The sequence below is a fragment of the Hypanus sabinus genome, chromosome 17, assembly GCF_030144855.1.
Source record: "Hypanus sabinus isolate sHypSab1 chromosome 17, sHypSab1.hap1, whole genome shotgun sequence".
NCBI classification, from domain to species: domain Eukaryota; kingdom Metazoa; phylum Chordata; class Chondrichthyes; order Myliobatiformes; family Dasyatidae; genus Hypanus; species Hypanus sabinus.
In genome coordinates, this window is record NC_082722.1 from 13,944,128 (window position 1) to 13,967,640 (window position 23,513).

A 23,513-nucleotide genomic window follows, 5' to 3' on the forward strand; every position below is an offset into this window, starting at 1 on the left:
AGTGTTTTCTTTTCTGTGGGAAACGGGTCCAAGTGGCTCTTTCAGTGGTAAAGGTTGCTGACCCCTGATCTAGGGCAACCAACATACTCTTTACCTAAATTGATGCAATCCTTTGAACAATATGGTCAGTTATCGGGATACAAGATCAACATGGATAAAACCCAATTACTTTCATATTACTATAGCCCACCAAGAGAAATTGAAAGTCGATACCCCTGGGCATGGCAAATATTTGGGCATCATTATGCCAAAAGATTTGGCAACATTATCAGAATGTAATTATCAGCCTTTATATTAAAAAATTAAGGAAGATGCGGCAAGATGGAACCCGATTCCTTTTTTCAGTCTCAGTTCAAGGATTGAGTCTATTAAAATGAATATACTGCCCAGACTGTTATATCTCTTTCAGACCCTACCAGTAGAGATTAATCAAAATCAATTCAATGAATCCAACAAGATGCTCTCAAGGTATATTTGGCAGGGTAAAAGGCCTAGAGTTTGTCTCAAAACTTTGCAATTAGCAAAGGAAAAGGGGGGATGGGGCTTACCTTCTCTTAGAGATTATTATTTTGCAGCACAGTTGAGAACTGTGATATGTTGGTGCAATCCATCATATGACGCTCAATGGAAAAACATCGGGTACTTCCTATCCCCATATGTCCCATCAGCAATTTTGGCTGATGATAACCTGCAAAGGTACATAAATACTACTGATAACCCATGGGTAAAATTGACTCTTAAAATATAGAAAACTACTACAAAAGAATATAATCTAGAGGGAGATATTGCAATTCTTAAATGGTGTGCATAATGACTCGGATTTTACACCAAATAAACTGGATGCTAGATTTAAGGACTGGACAGCTAAAGGAATAACTGTTCTTTGCAACATAATGAAAGAAGGAACACTGTTCACTTTTGAAATGCTTAAAGAGAAACACTTATTAGAAAAACAAGATTTAATCGGTATTTACAGATGCGACAATATGTTAATAAGACGCTTAAAAATGTATCCAAGGCAAATACATGCTTGATAGAGATCTTTAGAAAAGCATATAATTCAGATAATGGTGGTAGAATCATTTCAAGCATGTATAAGGGGTTGTCAAATCTTAAAACACATTCGACTTCATACATTAAAACAAAATGGGAGAAGGAAGGAAGGATAATTATATCTGAGGAAGAATGGACAACAATATGGAGATATCAATGGAAATGTACCAGTTCACAGAAATAGAGGGAGTTTGGATGGAAAAACTAAGATATTTTATTACACCCTCTCAGAAATCCCATTATGATAGTAACCTCCCTGTTTGCTGGAGAAATTGTGGAAATCAAAATGCAAATCATTATCATATTTTTTGGGACTGCCCTGTTATCAAAAACTATTGGAGGGGGATACACAATGTCCTACAAGACATCTTTAAATGTGAAATACACTTGGAGAGTAAGACCATATATTTTGGATATATACCTCAAGAATGGTTGAAAAGAGATAAATATTTAATGAATATTGGGACCACAGCTGTTTACAATTTACATCAACGATTTAGATGAAGGCATTGAGAATAACATCAGCAAGTTTGCTGATGATACTAAGCTGGGTGGCAGTGTGACATGTGGTGAGGATGTTAGGAGAATTCAGGGTGACTTGGATAGGCTGAGTGAGTGGGCAGATACTTGACAGATGACGTTTAATGTGGATAAGTGTGAGGTTATCCACTTTGGGAGTAAGAACAGGAAGGCAGATTATTATCTGAATGGTGTAGAGTTAGGTAAGGGAGAAATTCAAAGAGATCTAGGAGTCCTTGTTCCTCAGTCACTGAAGGTGAATGAGCAAGTGCAGCAGGCAGTGAAGAAGGCTAATGGAATGTTGGCCTTTATTACAAAGGGAATTGAGTACAAGAGCAAGGAAATCCTCTTGCATTTGTACAGAGCCCTGGTGAGACCACACCTGGAGTATTGTGTACAGTTTTGGTCTCCAGGGTTAAGGAAGGACATCCTGGCTGTAGAGGAAGTGCAGCGTAGATTCACGAGGTTAATTCCTGGGATGTCCGGACTGTCTTGCGCAGAGAGGTTAGAGAGACTGGGCTTTACACACTGGAATTAACGAGCTTGAGAGGGGATCTGATTGCAGCATATAAGATTATTAAGGGATTGGACAAGATAGAGGCAAGAAATATGTTCCAGATGCTGGGAGAGTCCAGTACCAGAGGGCATGGTTTGAGAATAAGGGGTAGGTAATTTAGGACAGAGTTAAGGAAAAACTACTTCTCCCAGAGAGTTGTGGGGGTCTGGAATGCACTGCCTCAAAAGGCAGTAGAGGCCAATTCTCTGGATGCTTTCAAGAAGGAGCTAGATAGGTATCTTATGAATAGGGGAATCGAGGGATATGGGGACAAGGCAGGAACAGGGTATTGATAGTAGATGATCAGCCATGATCACAGAATAGCGGTGCAGGCTCGAAGGGCCGAATGGTCTACTTCTGCACCTATTGTCTATTGAATATACTGTTGGTGGCTGGTAAAAGGACTCTTACTAGGCAATGGTTTTCACAGGACAGCCCAACTTTAAATACATGTATGGAAATTACAATAGACATATACAAAATGGAGAAGATAACAGCATCTGTTAATCATAAGCTGGAACAATTGGATTCATACTGGAAAAAATGGTTTAACTACATAATGCCTTATAGGCCTGATTTTATTCTCACAAATCAATGAATCTGTTGTAAAAAAATCACTCCCTACTTGTACATAGTTCTTTCCTTTTACTTGTTTTTTCTTTCCAGTCTTTTCTATAAGCGTATACCCCAGATAAATACTTTGTGGAGATTTGTGATATATATGATTATATGTTATATATGTACAATGTCTGAAATACATCTTTTACAACTGTTTGATGAACTTCAATAAAAAAAATTACAAAAAAAAAAGAAAAGATTATTGTATGAGGACTGTCTGGCAGCTCTTAGGCTGAATACCCTGGAGTTCAGGAGGATGAAGGGGGTCTAACAGAAACATTCCGAATGTTAAAAGGCCTGAGCAGATTAGATATGGCAAAGTTATTTCCCATGGTAGGGGATTCTAGGATAAGAGGGCATGACTTCAGGATTGAAGGATATCCATTTAGAACAGAGATGCGGAGAAATTACTTTAGTCAGAGGGTGGTAAATCTGTGGAATTTGTTGTTAGGAGTGGCTGTGGAGGCCATCATTGGGTGTATTTAAGGCAGAGATAGATAGGTTCTTGATTATCCAGGGATTTATAGGGTATGGGGAGAAGGCAGGGGAGTGGAGATGAGTTGAAGAATTGGATCAGCCCGTGATTGAATTGTGGAGCAGACTCAATAGGCCGAATGGCCTACTTCTGCTCCTATATCTTATGGTATTATGGTCTCAGACCAAAGCTGTTCCAAAGTGTGAGAAGAAGAGTGTCTGGATAAGGATTGTTACTGGTTTTGCAATCTCAAAAGATTTGTTACAAAAGTTCAAGAACGTATCTGAGAACTACGTGGATAGCAATGATAGAATGAAGGTAGCTGTTGCTTGGTGTTGATTAGGATTGTAGATTTAAGAGGTAGTTGTTGCTTTGATTGGAAATAAGGTAGCCCAGCAGTCGGATCTATTACACAATTCCACATTTTTTTCTTCCTGTATTGTCCATGAGTAGAATGGCTAGTAACTTGTATAACATTGGGTTCTTCCAGTCCTATAACTCAGTCATATTATGAAGATGGGTGGCATGAGCAAGTAGTTACTTGGTAAAAGTGTACAAGATGATAAAGAGGCATTCATCAAGTGGATAGCCAGAGACTTCTTCCCAGGGCAGAAATCACTTATACAAGGGGACATAATTTTAAGGTCAGAACATCAGCATGGGCCAAAGGGCATGTACTATGCTCTAATGTTCTGAGTTCTAACCCCAGAGAACCCCTGAAAGTATCTTTGAAGTGATTGATCGAAGTTTTGTTTCTTCCACCGCCTTGGCAATTACCTTTGTTGCTCTCATTCATTAACTACATATAATGTTTTTTGCAACTGTGCTTCACACTACTCTATGTGATACAAGTATTGATTTAACTGATTTTTATACCTCCTTGGGCTACATGCACACTAGACCAGATAATTTTGAAAACACCGGTTTCGCATAAAAACAATAGGCGTCCACACTATGCATTTTTAAAAATATCTCTATCCACGTTGAAACGGAGATTTTAGCGAATCTCCTCCTGCGCATGGACACATCTACCGAAATCAAGCGACATGTTTGGTGTTGAATCTCGCTGTGAAAGACGGTGCGTGTTTGTTCAGTTACAGACTAGAAAAACTTAAATGACAGGTATCTGTTGGCTCTCGCGCAGGAAGATTTAAAAGTAAAAAAACAAATACTGAAGCGTATGGAGGCATCCGACAGGGAGTTCATGGACAGTATGACCTGGCTGATGACAAACATTGAAAAACTGACTAACTCTGTTCCATTAATAAAGCACCTTGTTAAATGTGCAAAACATGTCTGCATCAGTATTATCTTGTATTTCTATACAATGTTACATTAGGCTGTTACACATCTATTGTCAGAGAAGTACTTGCATAAATAGGTAAACCACCTTCATACGAGCAAGGACAGAAAACAGGGCAAAATGAGTATAGTATACTTACTTATTCAGTAAGTTATTGGTCAAAGTATTTGGTGACTACATTTCTAACACTTCTGGCTTCAGTCTTGTTGCCGTCTGTTCTGAAATTGTTAGGTTGCATTCAAGGAAACAATGAAATGGCACGCTGCCGTATGAGCGTTTTCAGAAGTCTCCGGTTAACCCGTCCACACTGATCTGCCCAAGCAGCGTTTTCAAAAATACCCACCCTGGAAAGCGTTTCTGAAAAGCTCCAGTTTCGGGGGACGAAAACACCATTTTAGTGTGGACGGAGGGTAAAAAGCTTTGGTTACGGATTTATCTGGCGTAGTGTGAATGTAGCCTTGGTCTTGTGTTGTATATATTTGATTGTTTTATTTCAGGAGAAAAGGAGTTAATTGTGCTAAGAGTAAATGTGTTAAAAGAGCTGCAAATGTGTCATTGCCATTCATGATAATTAACCAAATGTGTATTTGCTAGATTGACGCACGCAGTGACCGCACTGGTGAAGTCATCTTTAAAGATAACTTTAGCTCCTCTATTGCTGGAATTGTGGAGGAAGATTACAGGATGGATGGACAGACACAGCTAATCTGCTGCTCAACAGAAGGAGAAGGTAAATATAGTTCACTTTTTTTTCCTGTAGCGTGTCTTTGGACCAGTGATTTGGCATTAATCATAATAATGTAAGTTTTTGAAAGGGAGTAACTGAAAGAGAAAAGTAATTGTTTAAGAGCAAAAGGTTGGGTCTCCCTGGTAAATCAGAAGAGTGCTTTTGAATTCCCAAACTGTCCTGAGTTTGTTCATTCCGAACTACTGCTGGTTCCAGGACAGCAGTGAATGAGGGAACTGTATGGTACAGAAAGAGTTACTTTCCCTTTTAATTGTTGTAGTCTTAAAAAGAGTTGCTTGGAATAAATCCATTTTCCATCTCTGAATTCAGTGCCCTTTCTGTTTATAGTTAACTTGAAAGTCTACCATCCTTTCATGTGGAAACTTTCATATTCTTGCCATTCCTGTGTAAAAATTATTTTCTTCAACTTCCATAGAATCACTCTGTGTCCTTCTACTTTAAACTGATGCTCTAGTTTTTGAACAACAACACACACAAAACGCTGGTGGAACACAGCAGGCCAGGCAGCATCTATAGTGAGAAGCTCTGTCGACATTTCGGGCCGACACCCTTCGTCAGGACTAACGTTAGTCCAGTTTAAAGACTAACGTTAGTCTTGACGAAGGGTCTCAGCCCGAAACGTCAACAGCGCTTCTCACTATAGATGCTGCCTGGCCTGCTGTGTTCCACCAGCATTTTGTGTGTGTTGTTGTTTGAATTTCCAGCATCTGCAGATTTCCTCGTGTTTGCTCTAGTTTTTGATCTTGTCTGAGGGAAAGAGGCTTTCCTGTTTGCCCCATACCTTTTGTGTACTGTGATGACTAAATACAGTAAACAGTACTCTAGCTGTGGCCTCACTTGTGTTTTATATAGTTCAAGTAAGACCTCCATGTTCTCAGGTAATGGAGCATACTTTCTTAACATTACCTATCATGCTTGCAAGAAGAAGAAGACATACACTCCAAGGTCCTTCTTCAGTTTTACACTTCAGTGTACAGTTTATTGGTACACTTGCCACTCCCCAAATGCATTACCTCACACTTTTTCAGAATGAGTCCTGCAGAAAAGTTTCAGCCTGAAACATCAATTGTTTATGGTTTTCCCTTGATGTTGCCTGATTTGCTGAGTTTCTCCAGCATTTTGTGTGCGTGTGTGGGTGTGTGTGTGTTGCTCTAAATTTCCAGCATCTGTATAATGTCTTGTGTTTATATTTTCAGAATGAATCCTGTTTGTCATCTTTATTCACACATTTCATTAATCATTTCCTGCAAGTTGCATTGTGGCGACCCACTTTTGGTGCAGGCGAACGGGCTCGCAATTAGCCAGCGCGCGGGGAGAGACTTTGGTAATGCACCTCTGCGTCATTTCCGCCCGGAGAGGGCGGGCTCTAGGGATTAAATGTCAGTGCCGCGAAGTTTGAATAAACTAGTCTCGAAACGGCTTACTGACTGTGTGTCGTTATTTCAGCGCTGTGTGTAGCACATTGCTACATTGGTGACCCCGAAGGTCCAAATCCCGTTTATATTTGGATTTGGACCAAAGATGACCAACTCTTCATCTGTTCACGCAGTTTCGCTAAAACTGCCGACTTTCTGGATGCTGCGACCATGCGTGTGGTTTAGCCAAGCAGAAGCCCATTTCCAGATTCGGCAGATATTTTGTGATTCCACACGTTACTATCACCTGGTGAGCGCCCTTGACCAGGAGATGGCCGTCCAGGTTGCAGATTTCATACAGTCGCCCCCGGGAGAAGGCAAATATGAAGCATTTGAAGCAAATGTGAAGCAATTAATAAGCGCTGCTTATTGAGACCTTTGGCCTCTCACGGTGTGAGCGGGCTGCCCGCCTGCTTCACCTGGACGGTTTGGGAGTCAGACTGCCGTCAGTATTGATGAACGAGATGCTGGCTCTGTCTGATGGACACAAGCCCTGCCTCATGTTCAAGCAAGCGTTCCTAGAGCAACTGCCGGAGGACATACCTCTGCTGCTGGCCGACGCAGATTTCAGCAACCCCCGGAAGGTGGTGGCCCGGGCAGACGTGCTGTGGAAAGCCGAGAGGGAGAGAGTGGCATCCATCAGTCAGATTACCAGGCCACACACCCAATAGCGGACCAGACCAGGCCCAGCAGAGGGGAGCATACAACACAGAGGCAGGAGTGAGAAGGACAGTGAACAGTTGTGTTTCTACCACCAGCAGTGGGGCAATGGCCAGGGCCAGGGCCAGTTGCCACTAATGACTATGGTGGCTGGCCACCAGGAAAGCCTCTTGTACGTCTGGGACAAACAGTCGGGACGCCGCTTCTTGGTCGACACTGGAGCGGAGATCAGCGTCTTGCCCCCGATGGGGTATGACACCCGCAATAGGAAGCCAGGACCCACCCTGAGGGCAGGAAACGGCAGCACGATACGGACCTACGGCACCCGCACAGTGCAGCTGCATTTCGGCGCCAGCTGGTTCACGTGGGACTTCACACTGGCCGCCGTGGCTCAACCACTCCTGGGGGCGGACTTCTTGCGAGCTCACAGCTTGCTGGTTGACTTACAAAGGAAAAGACTGGTACATGCCGAGACTTCCCGACGTTCCCCTGGGTGAAGCCAAGTTGCCAGCCCCACACCTGGACTCCATCACGCTGTTGGACAACGAATTCACCAGAATCCTGGCGGACTTTCCATTGATTCTGGCACCGCAGTTCACGGCAGCCATGCCCAGACTCGCGGTACAGCATCACATCCCAACCCAGGGACCACCCCTCCACGCCCGCGCACAAAGACTCCCCCTGGAAAAGCTCCGCCTGGCGAAGGAGGAGTTCAAGAGGATGAAGGAATTGGGGATCGTACGGAGGTCCGACAGCCCATGGGCCTCCCCCCTGCACATGGTACCCAAAGCAGCGGGGGGTTGGAGACCATCCGGCGACTACCGCAGACTGAACGAGGCTACAACTCCAGACCGCTACCCCGTGCCGCACATACAGGACTTTGCAGCAAACCTGCATGGGGCAAGAATCTTTTCCAAAGTAGACCTTGTCTGGGGATGCCATCAAATCCCAGTGCACCTGAAGACATCCCCAAACCAGCACTCATCACCCCGTTCGAGTTCCTCCGAATGCCGTTTGGCTTGAAGAATGCCGCACAGACATTCCAGCGGCTAATGGATGTGGTGGGATGCGACCTGGACTTTGCGTTCATCTATTTGGACGACATCCTTATAGCCAACAGTAGTCGCCAGGAGCATCTGTCCCACCTCTGCCAGCTCTACTCCCGCCTGAGTGATTTCGGCCTCACGATCAACCCGGCCAAATGCCAGTTCGGTCTCAATACCATCGACTTCCTGGGCCACAGGATTACCAAAGACGGGGCAACACCTCAGCCCACCAAGGTAGACGTGATCCGCCACTTTGCCCGGCCCAACATGGTCAAAGGCCTGCAGGAGTTCGTTGGTATGGTGAACTTCTACCACCATTTCCTCCCCTCAGTAGCCCGTATCATACGCCCTTTGTACACCCTGATGTCGGGTAAAGGCAAGGACATTACTTGGGACGAAGAGGCCGCAGCCGCTTTCGTTAAAGCCAAGGAAGCCTTGGCAGATGCCGCGATGCTGGTGCACCCCAGAACAGACGTTCCGACCGCCCTCACGGTGGACGCATCCGACACAGCAGTCAGTGGGGTGCTGGAGCAGCACATCGAGGGGCACTGGCAACCCTTGGCGTCCTTCACCAAGCACCCATGACCACCTGAACTCAAGTACAGTGCTTTCGACCGGGAGCTGTTGGCATTGTATCTGGCAATCCGGCATTTCAGGTACTTCTTGGAAGGCAGGCCATTCACCGTGTTCACGGACCACAAACTGTTGACCTTCGCGTTCACGAAGGTATCCGATCACTGGTCAGCTCGCCAGCAGCGACATCTGTCCTACACCTCATTACTCGACGGACATCCAGCATGTCTCGGGAAAGGACAACGTCGTGGTGGACGCACTCTTCAGACCAGCTACCCAGGCCCTGCCCCTGGGGGTAGACTATTCAACACTAGCAGAGGCGCATCAGGCAGACGACGGGATGCCCAGCTACAGGACCGTAGTCTCAGGTTTGCAGCTGCAAGACTTTCTCGTAGGCCCAGGTGAGAGGGCCCTCTTGTGCGATGTGGCTACCGGTCAACCTCGCCCCATCTGGAGGTGGTGAGTTTTCGACTCCATACACGGTTTGGCGCACCCATCTATCAGGACAACCATCCGGCTGGTCTCCAGCAAGTTCGCATGGCACGGACTTCGCAAGCAGGTCAGTGAATGGGCCAGAACATGCGCGCAGTGCCAAACAGCCAAGGTGCATCGGCACACTAAAGCCCCGCCGCAGCAGTTCGTACCCACCCACTGGAGGTTCGACCACATTCATGTGGATATCATGGTCCCGCTACCAGTGTCCCGAGGAGCGCGGTACCTCCTAACTATGGTAGACCGGTTCACAAGGTGGCCAGAGGCGGTCCTGCTCACCAACACATCTGCTGATTCCTGCACCCAAGCACTGACTGCAACCTGGGTAGCACGCTTCGGGGTACTGGCCCACATTACCTCCGACAGAGGCACCCAGTTCACCTCCAGCCTGTGGTCGGCTGTGGCCAGCCTGTTGGAAACACAGCTACACCACACAACTGCCTACTGCCCACAGACGAACGGACTAGTGGAACGCTTCCACCGTCACTTGAAGTCGGCTCTCATGGCCCACCTGAAAAGGCTTAACTGGGTGGATGAACTTCCCTGGGTCCTGCTCGGAATCCGCACGGTGCCCAAAGAGGATCTGCACGCCTCTTCGGCTGAGTTGGTCTACGGCGCGTCCCTGGCCATCCCAGGAGAGTTCATACCAGCCCCAAGGGGGCAAGAGGAAGAACCCACAGCAGTCTTGGACAGGCTCGCGAAAGGCTCGGCAACCTGGCCCCCGTACCAACTTCACAGCACGGACGGACCCCGACCCATGTACCCAAAGACCTGCAGAACTGTAAGTTTGAGTTTGTACGAAGTGGCGGACACCGGGCACCGTACAGCGGCCATACGAGGGGCCGTTCAAGGTGATCAACAACAACGGGTCCATGTACGTTCTGGACATTGGGGGGAAAGAGGAGGTTTTCACGGTGGACCGACTCAAACCAGCCCATGTGGACTTGGCGCAGCTGGTCAAAGTTCAGGCACTGCGGCGCAGAGGCAGACCTCCCAAACAGAGGCTGATCCAGACTGTGGACACTGGGGGGTGTATCGCCGGTTCTGGGGGGAGGTTATGTGGCGACCCGCTTTCTGCGCAGGTGAACCAGCTCACAAATAGCCAACGCGCGGGGAGAGACTTTCGTAATGCACCTCTGATGTCATTTCCACCCAGAGAGGGTGGGTGCTAGGGATTAAATGCCAGCGCCGCGAAGTTTGAATAAACTAGTCACGAAATGGCTTACCGACTGCGTGTCGTTATTTCAGCGCTGTGTGTAGCACATCGCTACAGCGTCTTCTTTTCTTGCTATCAATTACTGTGACCTATTCTTGTATCATTTACAGACATTGTTGTCATAACATACACAGAATGCTGGAGGAACTCAGAAGGTCGGGCAGCATCTATGCAAAGGAATAAAGAGTCGACATTTTTGGTCAAAACACTTCCATTAGGATTGTTATCATAACCCCTATATATAAGCCTAAATTAGTGTAATAATAAGGAAAAGATGAGGAGTGCTATACAGAGTCCTGCAGGTTCCAATTGCATTAAAAAATTGGATAACAGTGTTAATAATACCCTTTTTGTTTACTGCTCATGTACCAATTGAATATGCTACTTGTCTTTGTATTCTCAGAGATTCACATTGCTCTTCAGTCTGCCTTGTGGTACCCTATCAAAGGCTTCCTAAAACCATAGAAACTTAACCTAATGCAGTAACTTAATTGATCTTCCCTGCAATTGCTTCAAAAATTCTAATTAATCTGACATAATGTTCCTTTAATAAATCTGTGAGAAATCTTGTTCCTTTAATTAACTTGCCCCTTTTAAAATGTTATAATATTCTCAACATGTATTTTTCTCTACTAAGGTGCCCAATTCCAATGTTAAACACAATGGGCTGTGATTATTCAGTTTGTTCCTTTTAACCAGGCCAATGATTTATTTACTTTTGACTTAGGTACTAAACAACTCAACTAGCCTCATTTAGATTGATCAATACTAGAGAAAGCTTGTTGCAGTACCTCCATCCATTGACTCCTGGCAGTATTATGGTATGAATATAGAATTTTATATTCTCTATTCATGTGGGCTTCCTGCAGTAATGAGTACTCGGTATCTGGTGTAAGAGTCCTTTCCTTGCATAATCCTTTACTTACGTTCTGCAGCACTGTTCCATTCAGAAAGACAGTATGAATATCAGATGATGCTGAGCTAATTCCTCCTCCAAGTCGAACATAAATAATGTATTGGCAAACATTACCCACAGTTACATATGAAGAATACCCGTGGGTAAGATCTGCATTTCTAGAGCACTAGAATTGCTGTGTAAGTTATTTGTCCCCTGTTCTGTAGTTCGAGGCTACCTGCCTGCCAGCTGGGAGATGAAAGGAAATCTGATGGACAGCAATGCAGAACAAGATTTGATTCGTGAACTGAGCCAACGCAAACAGAATCTATTGCTTGAGCTGCGTAACTATGAGGAAAATTCAAAGGTTGGTTTGTCAGCAAAAGTGTTTATAATAGTTGATGGTGCCAATTCCTCAGATATCTAATAACTGTTGTAAATTGTTAGAATCAGTGGACTGATTATGTTTAATATTTTCTCATGTCATACAAGGTAAATCATTTTGCTGAGTCTAAATTGACTCTCGTGCATTCTGATCTGTTCCTTTTCCGCATTTATATCCCTATAACTTGCACATCAACTCTCCACTACAATCCCCTCCCCCCCACACACACACCCTTCATTGATGTAACTGCCATCCATTTGCACCAGGCATAATTTACAGGAACTAATTAACCTGTATGTTTTTAGGTGTTGGAGGAAACAGCAGCATCCAGGGCAAATCTATGTGTCACGGGACAAACACACAAACTCCACACTGACAGCTAGTGAAGTCAGGAATGAACCAGGGTCACTGAGAGCTCGGTGTCAGCAGAACACTGTGCTGCCCACATCAGTGCTACTGGTCTGCTAACTTCACTCAAGTCATGGTAGAAAAATAAGTTTGTTTCTGATTTTCATTTTGCTTATTTCCAATTTGTAATATATAAAACATTTATCCCTGTGATGCACCATCAATAACTCTCGGAGATGGGAGGCAAAAGATAGGCTTTTATTAGCTGCAAATGTGACCACGACATCTTGGAGACTGAGGGACGAGCAGTGCCTCCAATCGCCTTTATATAGGGGTCTGTGGGAGAAGCCACGGGAGCAGTCAGCAGAGGGGCATGTCCAGGCAGGTATACACATAGTTTACCACACCCTGCCAATGAAGCGTAAGGTAATATTAAAATCATGGTCTAAAAGTTTGAGAGTTGCATGGAGCTTTTCTGAGTGCGAAATTAGTGTTCATGTTTGGCTGGGATTTTCAGAATCCAGATAAACTGTAGGTCGTAGATGCATGAGTAACTGTTAATTATGTACATGTTTCACTTGTGTCAGATTGCCCTGAATGCTCTTGGAGGGGAAGGGGATGGACAAATGGGCATCATTCCAGCCAATACACAACTGCAGACAAGCCTGTCTGTTAACATGGGCACTGACAACCAGAGTCCACATGTGGAGTTGAACATTTCTACATTCAATGGTAAATTTACCTTAAGATATGTTGAGTTATACATTCCAGGAGATGTATAAAGAATTACACCTTTTTGTAGTTATTGCCATTATTAAAATTGTTTTTTTAAAAATTATTTCCAAGGTTTGTTATTTGAATCATGGTTTTTTAATGTACTGGTTAAACTTGGCTCATTAGTTAGTTTTGAACATGGATTCACTATTAATTCATGTACAGGAAACCTAATGTTGGGAACAAAACCTACATAAATGAGAGAAAATCTGTAGATGATGGAAATCCAAGCAACACAAATGAATGGGACAATTGATTGTACCGTTATTTTGGAGAAAGGGAACTGGAGTTCTTTCAGAAATCCTGGCCAAAATATAGCCCTTAATAATCAACTTGCTTAAGTTGATTATTTGGCTATTTTCACAACACTGGCTTGATTGAATGACTTTGTTGTGAACAATTTGGCTGTCAGTTTTCTTGTTTCTCATGAGTATTTCTGAGGCTGTAGAGCACTTGGGGACGTGCCAAGAAAGTGGAGTAAGTACATAATTCCAAATCTTTCCCTTTTTCTGAAGTTCCTTGTGAAAGCCACAGAATTATAACTTCATTTCCAGCTACATATTTACCTTTTTACATGGCAACTATTTAAAAAAAAATCTGACTGGAGACTATTAATGATATTTAATATTTTCTCAGTGGGCAAAGAGCACTAGTGATATTAGATCTGATAGTAATTTTTACAGTTACTGATTCTACTAGCCTCAACAGTAATTGTCAAGTAGTACATCAATCTTATCTGCAGTTGTGGGGGCTGAAAACTTTTTGAAGGCACTGTACTTGAAATTCCATAGTTGATATAATCAAGTTTATTTTGTGCTTCACTATCTGAGGGGCATACTCATGAAGCTGCATCTAGTACCCATATTCAGCAAAGCATGTGTTTGTGATTGCAGTATCTTACCATCATAAAAAGCCAGGTCAAAGCAACATGTTCATCTTTTGGTAGATGTAATCAATCATTTATACAAACTACTTTGTATAGTTAGCAAACTTGTTTTATCAATTATACATTATTTATTTGCATTTCCCTCATTTTACTGTAAGTCTGTTTTCATATAGACACAATCATTCGGGCTGTACTTATCTTCGCCGAAGGTATATTTAATGGAGAGTCTCATGTCGTTCATCCCAGTGCACACAATCTCTCTGGACATATCCAGGTTCCCATTGTTCCACCAAAAGATGTCCAAGTGGATCTACACATCAAGGCTTTTGTGGGCTACAGAAACAGGTGAGCAGTGGGAGAGGAAACTGGATGAGCCCTGTGTAGATTGAATGAAATGTAACTTTTATTTTGACTGCAAACAACTTGAACCATATTGTAGTGTCATGTTATGATGAAAGGCTTCAACCTGTACTTGTAAACTCTGTTTCTGTTTGCACAGATGCCTGTACCTAACCTGTGTAGATTTTCTGCCATTCCCTGTTTAATTTGAAAATTGTCCAAGCATTTGTCTTATTTACAGTATCTGGGTTATATAGTTATGCTCAGGATGTGAAATATATACTGTAACAAGGTACTGTAAGTCAACACAGGGCTTTGAGCATGAAGCCTTGGTTTTGAATGTCAAATTGACTTGCTTACACTGAACTACTATGCTTAAGTCCTCCAGCTGAGCCTCGTTGTTTGAGGTTCAGCTGGAGGACATAAACGTAATTATGGAATATACAATATTCTTAAGTGCATTTGTGGAAAATTCAGCTTTGAGGAAGATTCTATCTTTTGAATAAAATGTCAAACTTACCTCATATTAGAAACATGTTCAGAAGGCATGATGTATTTAAAGAGAAGACTGGAGATAGCCTTATTAATGTTTCTCAGTTTATTAACTATATCAAATATAAATTCCAATTAAAAAGAGGTTGACATTTGAATCTAAGGAACTGCTGGAAAGGGCAATGAATTGGGATTTAAAGAATGGAGATGTTCTAATTAACAAAATGGTAAGGTCAAGGGGTTGAATAGCTTTTTGTGTTCCTATGTTCTTATTAATTGTAATTCTAATGAGCTCTTGTGTGCAAAATTTATTGTAGTGCTTGTTTGTATTACAGTCAGTGCCTTTCAGTGTGTGTGGTTAATTGCACATGAACAGTGTTACGGTACATCTCCAGCAACAATGAATATAGAATTGAGACAGGTTTTTTAAAAACGAATAAATATTTATTAAACTCTGCTCAATAAAAATGAAAAGTAAACAAATGACTAACTTAACCGTAAGTTAACTGCTTTATGGCAACTTCGTAACAATTCTTAAAGTGTTAAATGCGAACAAAGTGGTAAATACGAATGTCCAGGTGATTTATACAGTTAATTAGGAGAGACTTTCCTGAAGTAATGAATTCCTCGACGACATGACATTACTGCTGATCCCAGTCGAAATATGCGTTGTCTGAAGGATTTCGCGACGAAGGAAATAAAAATCTTCACTCTCCAATAACTAGACTTTAAAATTAAATCAAAGATACATCAAACGTGACTGGCAGCGATTAGAAAAACTGCCAGCACACCAATTCTGTACCTTACAGTAGAAAGTAAAACTCCACTTTAAAACAAAATTGCGTCATGAGACCAAATACGCAGCATAATGGAGTAACTGATGAATTAAACGACGACTCAACACCAAACTCCTGTGTCACAGCAGGCTTTCCCATTTTTTACCTGTTGGAACATGTCATCACGTGACCTCACACTGGCGGGAAACTACATCACCCCACCATCACAAGACATTATGCTCACCAGATACTCAATTACATCATGGTCGTAAGACAGTCACAAGATACCCACGGGGTATGTAACAACAGTGTATGTTGAAGCTGAATATAAGATGCTTATTTTTTTTCCTATTTGAAGTAGGATGCATCTAACACAGGTGTGTGTTATTAAGTAATTCATTATCTTATCCAATTTCTGACAGTTGACAATGTTATGATGGCAAACTGCAAAATTGCCTGTATTCAAAGGTATAAAGCATAAACTAGTTACAACACTGAAAAGCCCCAACAAGTGCATTCAGAGGAACACTTTGAAAGATCTGAGTAAAAATATGAAAAGAGAATTGCGAGAGACCCCAGACAAATAAGCTGAATTACTGTGAAACCACACCAGGTGTTTAGTACCTTCATAAAGTCTTGAATTATAGAAGTCATTTGATGTGAGGTAACATTACTGTAGACAGTTTTGTTCAATAAAAATTGGGAATGATGTTGTGATATTTGTGCTCAGCATGCAGTTTCATGTGTTTGAACTGACAAGACAGCTGCCACGATTTTCAATGTATGCACAATGCACTCCAGGAACTGGTGCTGAACCTCGGAGTTATGTCACCTTCACAATCAGTGATCGTATGCAGAGGGTAAGTTGAAGCATTGACCTATATCATGTTCTGACTTTAGTGGGCATCAATAAGGTTCTCTGATAATGAAGTTAGTCAAGATAGTGTCATCAAAATGTGATCCTGAATGATGGAGGGAGAGGGTAAATTGAATTGGGTAAAGTGTCAGAAAGTTTCCAGGTCTTTGAGAAGAGTGAGTTAAAGATATTAGAATTAAAGTAATGAAGTAAGAGATAATGTTGAAGAAAACAATTGAACAATGCAGTGGTGACTTGCAATTTATTGACATGAAACTTGAAAACCTAGTGAACTATGAATGGGATTACAATAGACTTCAAGGAGATATGGGCAGGAGGGTGAAATGGCAAGTTAGGAGGCAGGTGGAATGCAATGTAGAGAAATGCAAAATTGTTAGATTTGGTTAGGAATAACGACAAAGCCTGGAAGACACATTTATAACAGTACTGAAGCAACAAAATATTGTAGTTTATCTGAACTGTTCATTGAAAGATTTGGGACAGATTGAGAAAGTAGCTAAAATGTATGTGGAATTTGGGGCTTTTGTGTGCCATTTTATGAAGACATTAGAAAGGGCATAGAAGAGATTTTCAACAATGTGAAATGGGAGAAAGGGTTTGAATTATGTGAATTGGAGAAGCTGACCCTGTACCCCTTGGAACAGAGGAGTTTTGAGAGAGATTTAAAATCATCAGGTGTATAAACAGTTCTCAGAGAGAAACTGTTCTCACTAGTGAAAAGGTCAAGAATAATTCATGTTACAGATATCCTGTCTAACTTACATTCTCTTAAAATATTTAAAAATTCATTGAAGAAATGCAGCTGTCAATGGCAAGGCCAGTATGTAAGGCACATCCAAATGGCCCTTGAGAAAGTGTCTAAGCTGCCTTATAAAGCCACACATCTCTGTAGCACAGTTAGGCGAGGAGTTCTAGGGTTTTTTTTTAAACCATGATGAAAGATTGGTGATGTACTTACAAGTCATGATGATATCCAATTTGGAGAAGGATCTGAGGGAGTGGTGGTATCCCCATTCACCTGCTGCAATGTCCTATGAGCAGGTTTGAAAGGTAATGCTAAAGAAGTCTTGGACACAAGACACTGCAGAAACATGGAGCAAAGCACTGGATGCAGGATATATTCAGTGGGTCAGGCAGCATTTATGGAGAGAAGTGGACATGGACAGTAGATGTTTCAGGTTGGGACCCTTCCTCTGGACAATCCAGATGCATCCACGGAACACATTGCTAACTATTTTCATATTTGGTGTGCAGATCTTGGAGGGATAAGCAGCCAATCAAGAAGTCTGGCCTGGATACAGTCAAGCTTAACTTATACAGACAAATAGGATGTATTTCATTACATACCTGACTTGTTTCTTGCAGATGGTGGAAAGGCTTTAACAAATTGAGAAATTATTCACTCGCTATATTTCACACAGCTTGTGACAATATTTATGAAGCTAATTTAATTAAGTTTCTGATCAGCAGTGACACTTAAGGTATTGATGGGAGTTGGGTAATAGATGTGCTATTGAGTTATAAGAAGAAGTGATTAGCCCCTCTTGTTAAGATGGTCACATCCTCTTATTTTTGTGTATGGAATTTTGCACCAATTCTACTCCAGTAATTCAATCCACACTGCAGTGTCCTGTTTATAACAGTGCTGTCATTGACATTTTTTTAAATTTTACTGATATCTATGGTAATAACTAATGTTATTACCATAGATATCAGTAAAATTTCTACAGCATTATGAAGTACTGTCATAAAACTAGTTCACAGTCACTTTCTTAGTCATTCCAGCTGGTCCCAGCCAATTTCCTTTCCTTAAAGACACTTAAATTACTGCTTTTTTCATAAGTTATTTTATAGTTCAATATTACCACGTTGATAATTGTAGTATCTAGAAGAAAAAAAGGGCATTAAAGATCCTTTAGCTTTCCATTTGAATGGAGAGATGACTTCTGATAAGAAATACATTTTCTGTTACTGCACTGGTACTTATACAGTGTCAGTAATAACTTACATCAGGGGCACCCAACCTGAGGTCCATGGATCCCTGGGCTAATGACATTAGAAAGGTTGGAAACCCCTGACTTACATATTACATAATGGATAGAGAACTGTCCGGTTGTGATAAGTGGACTCTGATATGTTTTTGTCCAATTACAATTACTAAGGCAACCACTCACAGGTGCTATTTGGACCACTACCTGACTGTGGTTGAATCAGATGTGATGTTTTTGGAGTTGTGTGAATTTGGTTGCCGTGTTGACTTCACTTTATATTATTTGCTGTTCCCTTTATAGGTTGTGATGTGGATAAATCAGAACTTCCTCTTACCTGAAGATATTGAGTGCCCATCTGCACCATTGGAAGTCTGCTTCATATCCCTGAGAGACAGTGGGCAGCTGATTATTAAAATGAATATTAATGGAGAGGTAATGTTGTTTTACTAAACTGAAAACAAAACTGACTTTAAAAATGATTTTACAAATACAAACTAACAATTTTACACAGATGCCATATATCTGTACTACCACCATGCTAGTGTTATTCAAATAAATCTTACACTTTTCCCTCTAACTTAGTTTTCCTCCACGTCAAATGTTCCTTATGTCATTGTTAGGTTTTTAAACTGAATTGGTCTTCTCTGCATCTTAAACTTGCAAGGTAATAGAGCAACTCAAAAAGAATTTCAAAAAGTTAACTGAAGTCAAAAGTTCAAAGAAATTCCTTCAAGACCAACAACCTTCTCCTCCCTGACCTGTCCCCTGAACAAAGGGAATACTCCAAGCCTCCCCTCTCCAAATCTATTTCTCTTTCAGTTCTTCACCCCTTCCCTTCTCGTCACTGCAGTTTACATAACCAGCCACTTATTTTGCAGCTATGCCCCCTTGTTCATGGCTCTCCCACTGGTGAAAAATCTTGGCATCCATCCTTCAAGCCATGTTATGTCTGAATAAGGTAAATTCTCATTATTCTAAATTCCAAGGAATGCCGACCCTGAACTGCCCAGTTACTCTTGATAGAACACACCTCTCATCCCAAAAATTAGCCTGGTGAATCTCCTTTGGAATGCCTAGAGTGCTACTTGTTTTCAGGTGAAGTGCCCAAAACTGTGCACAGTATTCCAGCTATGGCCCACTAACTCCCAGTACAGTTATAAAGCTGTAACAGAGCCTCCCTATTTTTAAATTTCAACCCCTTTATAATAAATATGTTTTTTTTTTGCCTTTTTTACTATTTGACCTTTCTTTGTGATTCATGCACTAGAGCATATAGATCCCTCTGTACTTCACTCATTTTCAGACTGTCCATTTAGATAATAATCTATCTTTTAATTTGTCTTTCTGAAGTGATGACTTGTACTTCACCATATTCATCTCTCAGTCAAAGCTTTCATCCAGTCTCTCAGTCTGCCTGCATTCCATTGCAGAATTAGTGTCTATTCACAATAGGCCCTTTCTACCTATTTTCCTTTCACCAGCAAATTGGGAACCTTTGTAATTTATTCCCTCCTCTAGGTCATTAATGTAGATATTAAATAGATTTGGGTAATGGGGTGGAGATATGTCTCTCCAAAAGGAGAGGCGAGGCACTCCTCCCCTCCACAGGTCACCCTTGAGCAAGCTGTAGCTCCTGCTTAGCCCCCACTTCCTGATTAGGGTCATGTGAAACCATGGGAGCAGATAGTATGAGCAGCTGTTGCATTTCACAAGTCCTGATTAAGAGACCATTGATGCTAAGCAGACAATCTCTGAAGTGTGTTGAAGATGGCTGGGGTGTAAAGGCACTGCCCAGAAGAAGGCAATGCCAAACCGCTTCTGTAGGAAAATTCAATAAGAACAATCATGGTCACAGAAAGACCATGATTGCCCATGTCATTTGACACGGCACATAACAATGATGATGAAATAAATAAGGCCACAATAGCTGGGGTGCTACACTAGTTAACCCCCTTTGCTCTGAAATTCCTTATAGGAATTATAAATTCCTTAAGGATTATAAATTCCTTGCTGATTATATAACAATCAGTTTCATTTCAATTCTTACTTCAGTGGTTGGTAAGTTGATGGAGAAGATCCTGAAAGGCAGGAATTATGAACATTTGTGGAGGCATAATACGATTAGGAGTAGTCAGCATGGCTTTGTTAAAGGCAGGTCGTGCCTTACGAGCCTGATTGAATTTTTTGAGGATGTAGCTAACCACATTGATGAAGATAGAGCAGTAGATGTAGTATATATGGATTTCAGCTGGGCATTTGACAAGGTACCCCATGCAAGGCTTTTTGAAAATGTAAGGAAGCATGGGATCTAGGGTGACATTGCTTTGTGGATCCAGAACTGACTTGCCCACAGAAAGCAAAGAGTGGTTGTAAACGGGTCATATTCTGCATGGAGGTGCGCCTCAGAGATCTGTTCTGGGACCCTTACTCTTCGTGATTTTTACAAATGACCTGGATGAAGAAGTGGAGAGATGGGTTAGTAAATCTGCTGATGACACAGAAGTTGGAGGTGTGGATAGTGTGAAGTGTAGTGGGACATTGATAGGATGCAGATGGTGTTCAACACAGATAAGTGTGAGGTGGTTCATTTTGGTAGGTCAGATATGATGACAGAATATAGTATTAATGATAAAACTCTTGGCATTGTGGAGGATCAGAGGGATTTGGGGTCCGAGTCCATAGGACGCTCAAAGCTGCTGTGCAGGTTGACTGTGTGGTTCAGACAGCATACGGTACATTGGCCTTCATCAATAGTGGGATTGAGTTTAGGAGCCAATAGGTAATGTTGCAGCTCTATAGGACCCTGGTCAGACCCCACTTGGATTACTGTGCTCAGTGCTAGTCGCCTCACTATAGGAAGGATGTGAAAACTGTAAAAAGGGTACAGAGGAGATTACAAGGATGTTGCCTGGATTGGGGAGCATGCCTTATGAAAATTGGTTGAGCGAACTCGGCCTTTTTTCCTTGGAGCGACAGAGGATGAAAGGTGACCAGATAGAGGTGTATAAGATGATGAGAGGCATTGATTGTGTGGGTAGTCAGAGGCTTTTTCCCAGGGCTGAAATAGCTAGCACAAGAGGGCAGAGTTTTAAGATACTTGGAAGTAGGTACAGAGGAGATGTCAGGGGAAAGTTTTTTACGCAAAGTGGGGTGAGTGCATGAAATGGGCTGCTGGTGGTGGAGGCAGAAATGGTTCCTGGACAAGGTACATAGAACTCAGAAAAATAGAGGGCTGTGGGTAACCCTAGTTAATTTCTAAGGTAAGGACATGTTCGGCACAGCATTGTGAGCAGAAGGGCCTGTATTGTGTTGTAGGTTTACTATGTTTCTAAAATAGTTCTTGCTTTCTTTTCTATTCATGGAACCTGACTTCACATCTGATGCTGTACCAGAAAATGAAAGTCTTCTGATAGAGGGCAGGGTGGTGTTTACATTGACTATAGGATTTTGTCAAATAACTTTTCACAATAGCATCAGAAATAGGTGTGAGCTTTGTTATCTGAATTCTTAATCCTGCTATCATTTAATAATAATCCAGTACTTCCACTTTGTTTCTAATCCCCATATCTCTTGATTTCTTTAGCGAGAAAGAATCAAGCTTGAGTACATGAAACATGTAAATAGGTACCCAAAGACCTTGAGGGATTCACATCCCTGTGAATAATTTTTTAAAAATAAATATTTATTTATTAAATTTTAGAAATTACAAAGAATAAATGTAATAGTAAAATAGTAAGAAAGATAATATTAACCCTCCCCCCTCCCCTTAACCCTCCCCCCCCTTAACCCTTATCTAAAGGAAAAAAAAAGAAAGAAGAGAAAGATTGCCTGGATATCGGAGGATCCCCACATGCTCCATGGAGTTCAAAATAATTTTGATATTTATTTTTTACTTTCCCCAATTACTATAATTTTATCTTCAAAGGACCTATGTATTTAATCCTATCTTTTGTAAGTATGGGAGCCAAATTTTCAAAAATATATCATATTCATTTCTTAAATTATACATAATTTTTTCAAATGGAATACAACTATGTATTTCATTATTCCAACGATCCATAGTTAAATATGAATCAGATTTCCAACTAACTGCGATAACTTTTTTGGCTACTGCCAATGCAATTTTTATAAATTTTTTCTGATACTTGTTCAATTTAAGTTTCGGTATTGTCCCTTCAGTGTCTCCTAATAAAAATAATAGTGGACTATGTGGAAGTTGTACTCCAGTAATTTGTTCCAATAAAAGTCTTAAATTTATCCAAAATGGTTGAATTTTAAAACAAGACCAAGTAGAATGTAAAAAGGTACCAATTTCTTGATTACATCGAAAATATTGGTCAGACATATTTGAATTTAATCTATTTATTTTCTGTGGTGTTATATATAATTGATGTAAAAAATTATATTGTATTAATCTAAGTCGAACATTTATTGTATTTCTCATACTATCAAAACATAATCTTGACCAGTTTTTCCCATCAATTTTAACATTCAAATCAAATTCCCATTTTTGTCTTGATTTATGAATTCCTAATTTAATTATTTGCTTTTGAATCAAATTATACATACAAGATGTAAATTTTTTAATTCTTCCTTTCTGAATCAATATTTCTATTTCACTAGGTTTTGGCATCAACATTGTTTGTCCCAGCTTTTCTCATAAATAGGCTCTTATTTGAAAATAACAGAAAAGAGTGTTATTTGATATTTTATATTTATTTTTTAATTGATCAAACGACATCAATATACCTCCTTCGAAACAATCACCTATATATTTAATCCCCTTTTGGAACCAATTATGTAAAAGTTTATTGTCCATTGTAAAAGGAATAAGCCTATTTTGGATTAAAGTTCTTGTTGCTAATAAAGATTTCTTTATCTCATACCTTATTCCATAAATCAATCGTCTTAATATAGGATCTGTGAATAAATTTCACTTCATGATAGTCTTTTTTATCTTGAGAGGTGCTTCTGCCTCCAGAATCTAGAACCTGGAGGCAAGCAGTCTTTCAGCATCTACCCAGTCAATTCACCTCAGAGTCAGATGTATTGTGATGAGATTACATTTCATTATTC

The 23,513-nt window shown here is 41.3% G+C and overlaps 1 protein-coding gene across 3 annotated transcripts in view; it reads left to right on the plus strand.

Annotated features, from left to right (window-relative positions):
• Positions 1-23,513, plus strand: part of bbs2 (Bardet-Biedl syndrome 2) — a 168,084-nt gene that overhangs the window by 93,842 nt on the left and 50,729 nt on the right. For all 3 annotated transcript variants that reach the window (XM_059992559.1, XM_059992557.1, XM_059992558.1), the window contains exons 9-14: positions 5,119-5,254; positions 11,797-11,936; positions 12,890-13,034; positions 14,136-14,307; positions 16,300-16,429; positions 18,738-18,869. In XM_059992559.1, coding sequence (XP_059848542.1) covers positions 5,119-5,254; positions 11,797-11,936; positions 12,890-13,034; positions 14,136-14,307; positions 16,300-16,429; positions 18,738-18,869 — 855 coding nt within the window. The remainder of the gene's footprint in view (positions 1-5,118; positions 5,255-11,796; positions 11,937-12,889; positions 13,035-14,135; positions 14,308-16,299; positions 16,430-18,737; positions 18,870-23,513) is intronic.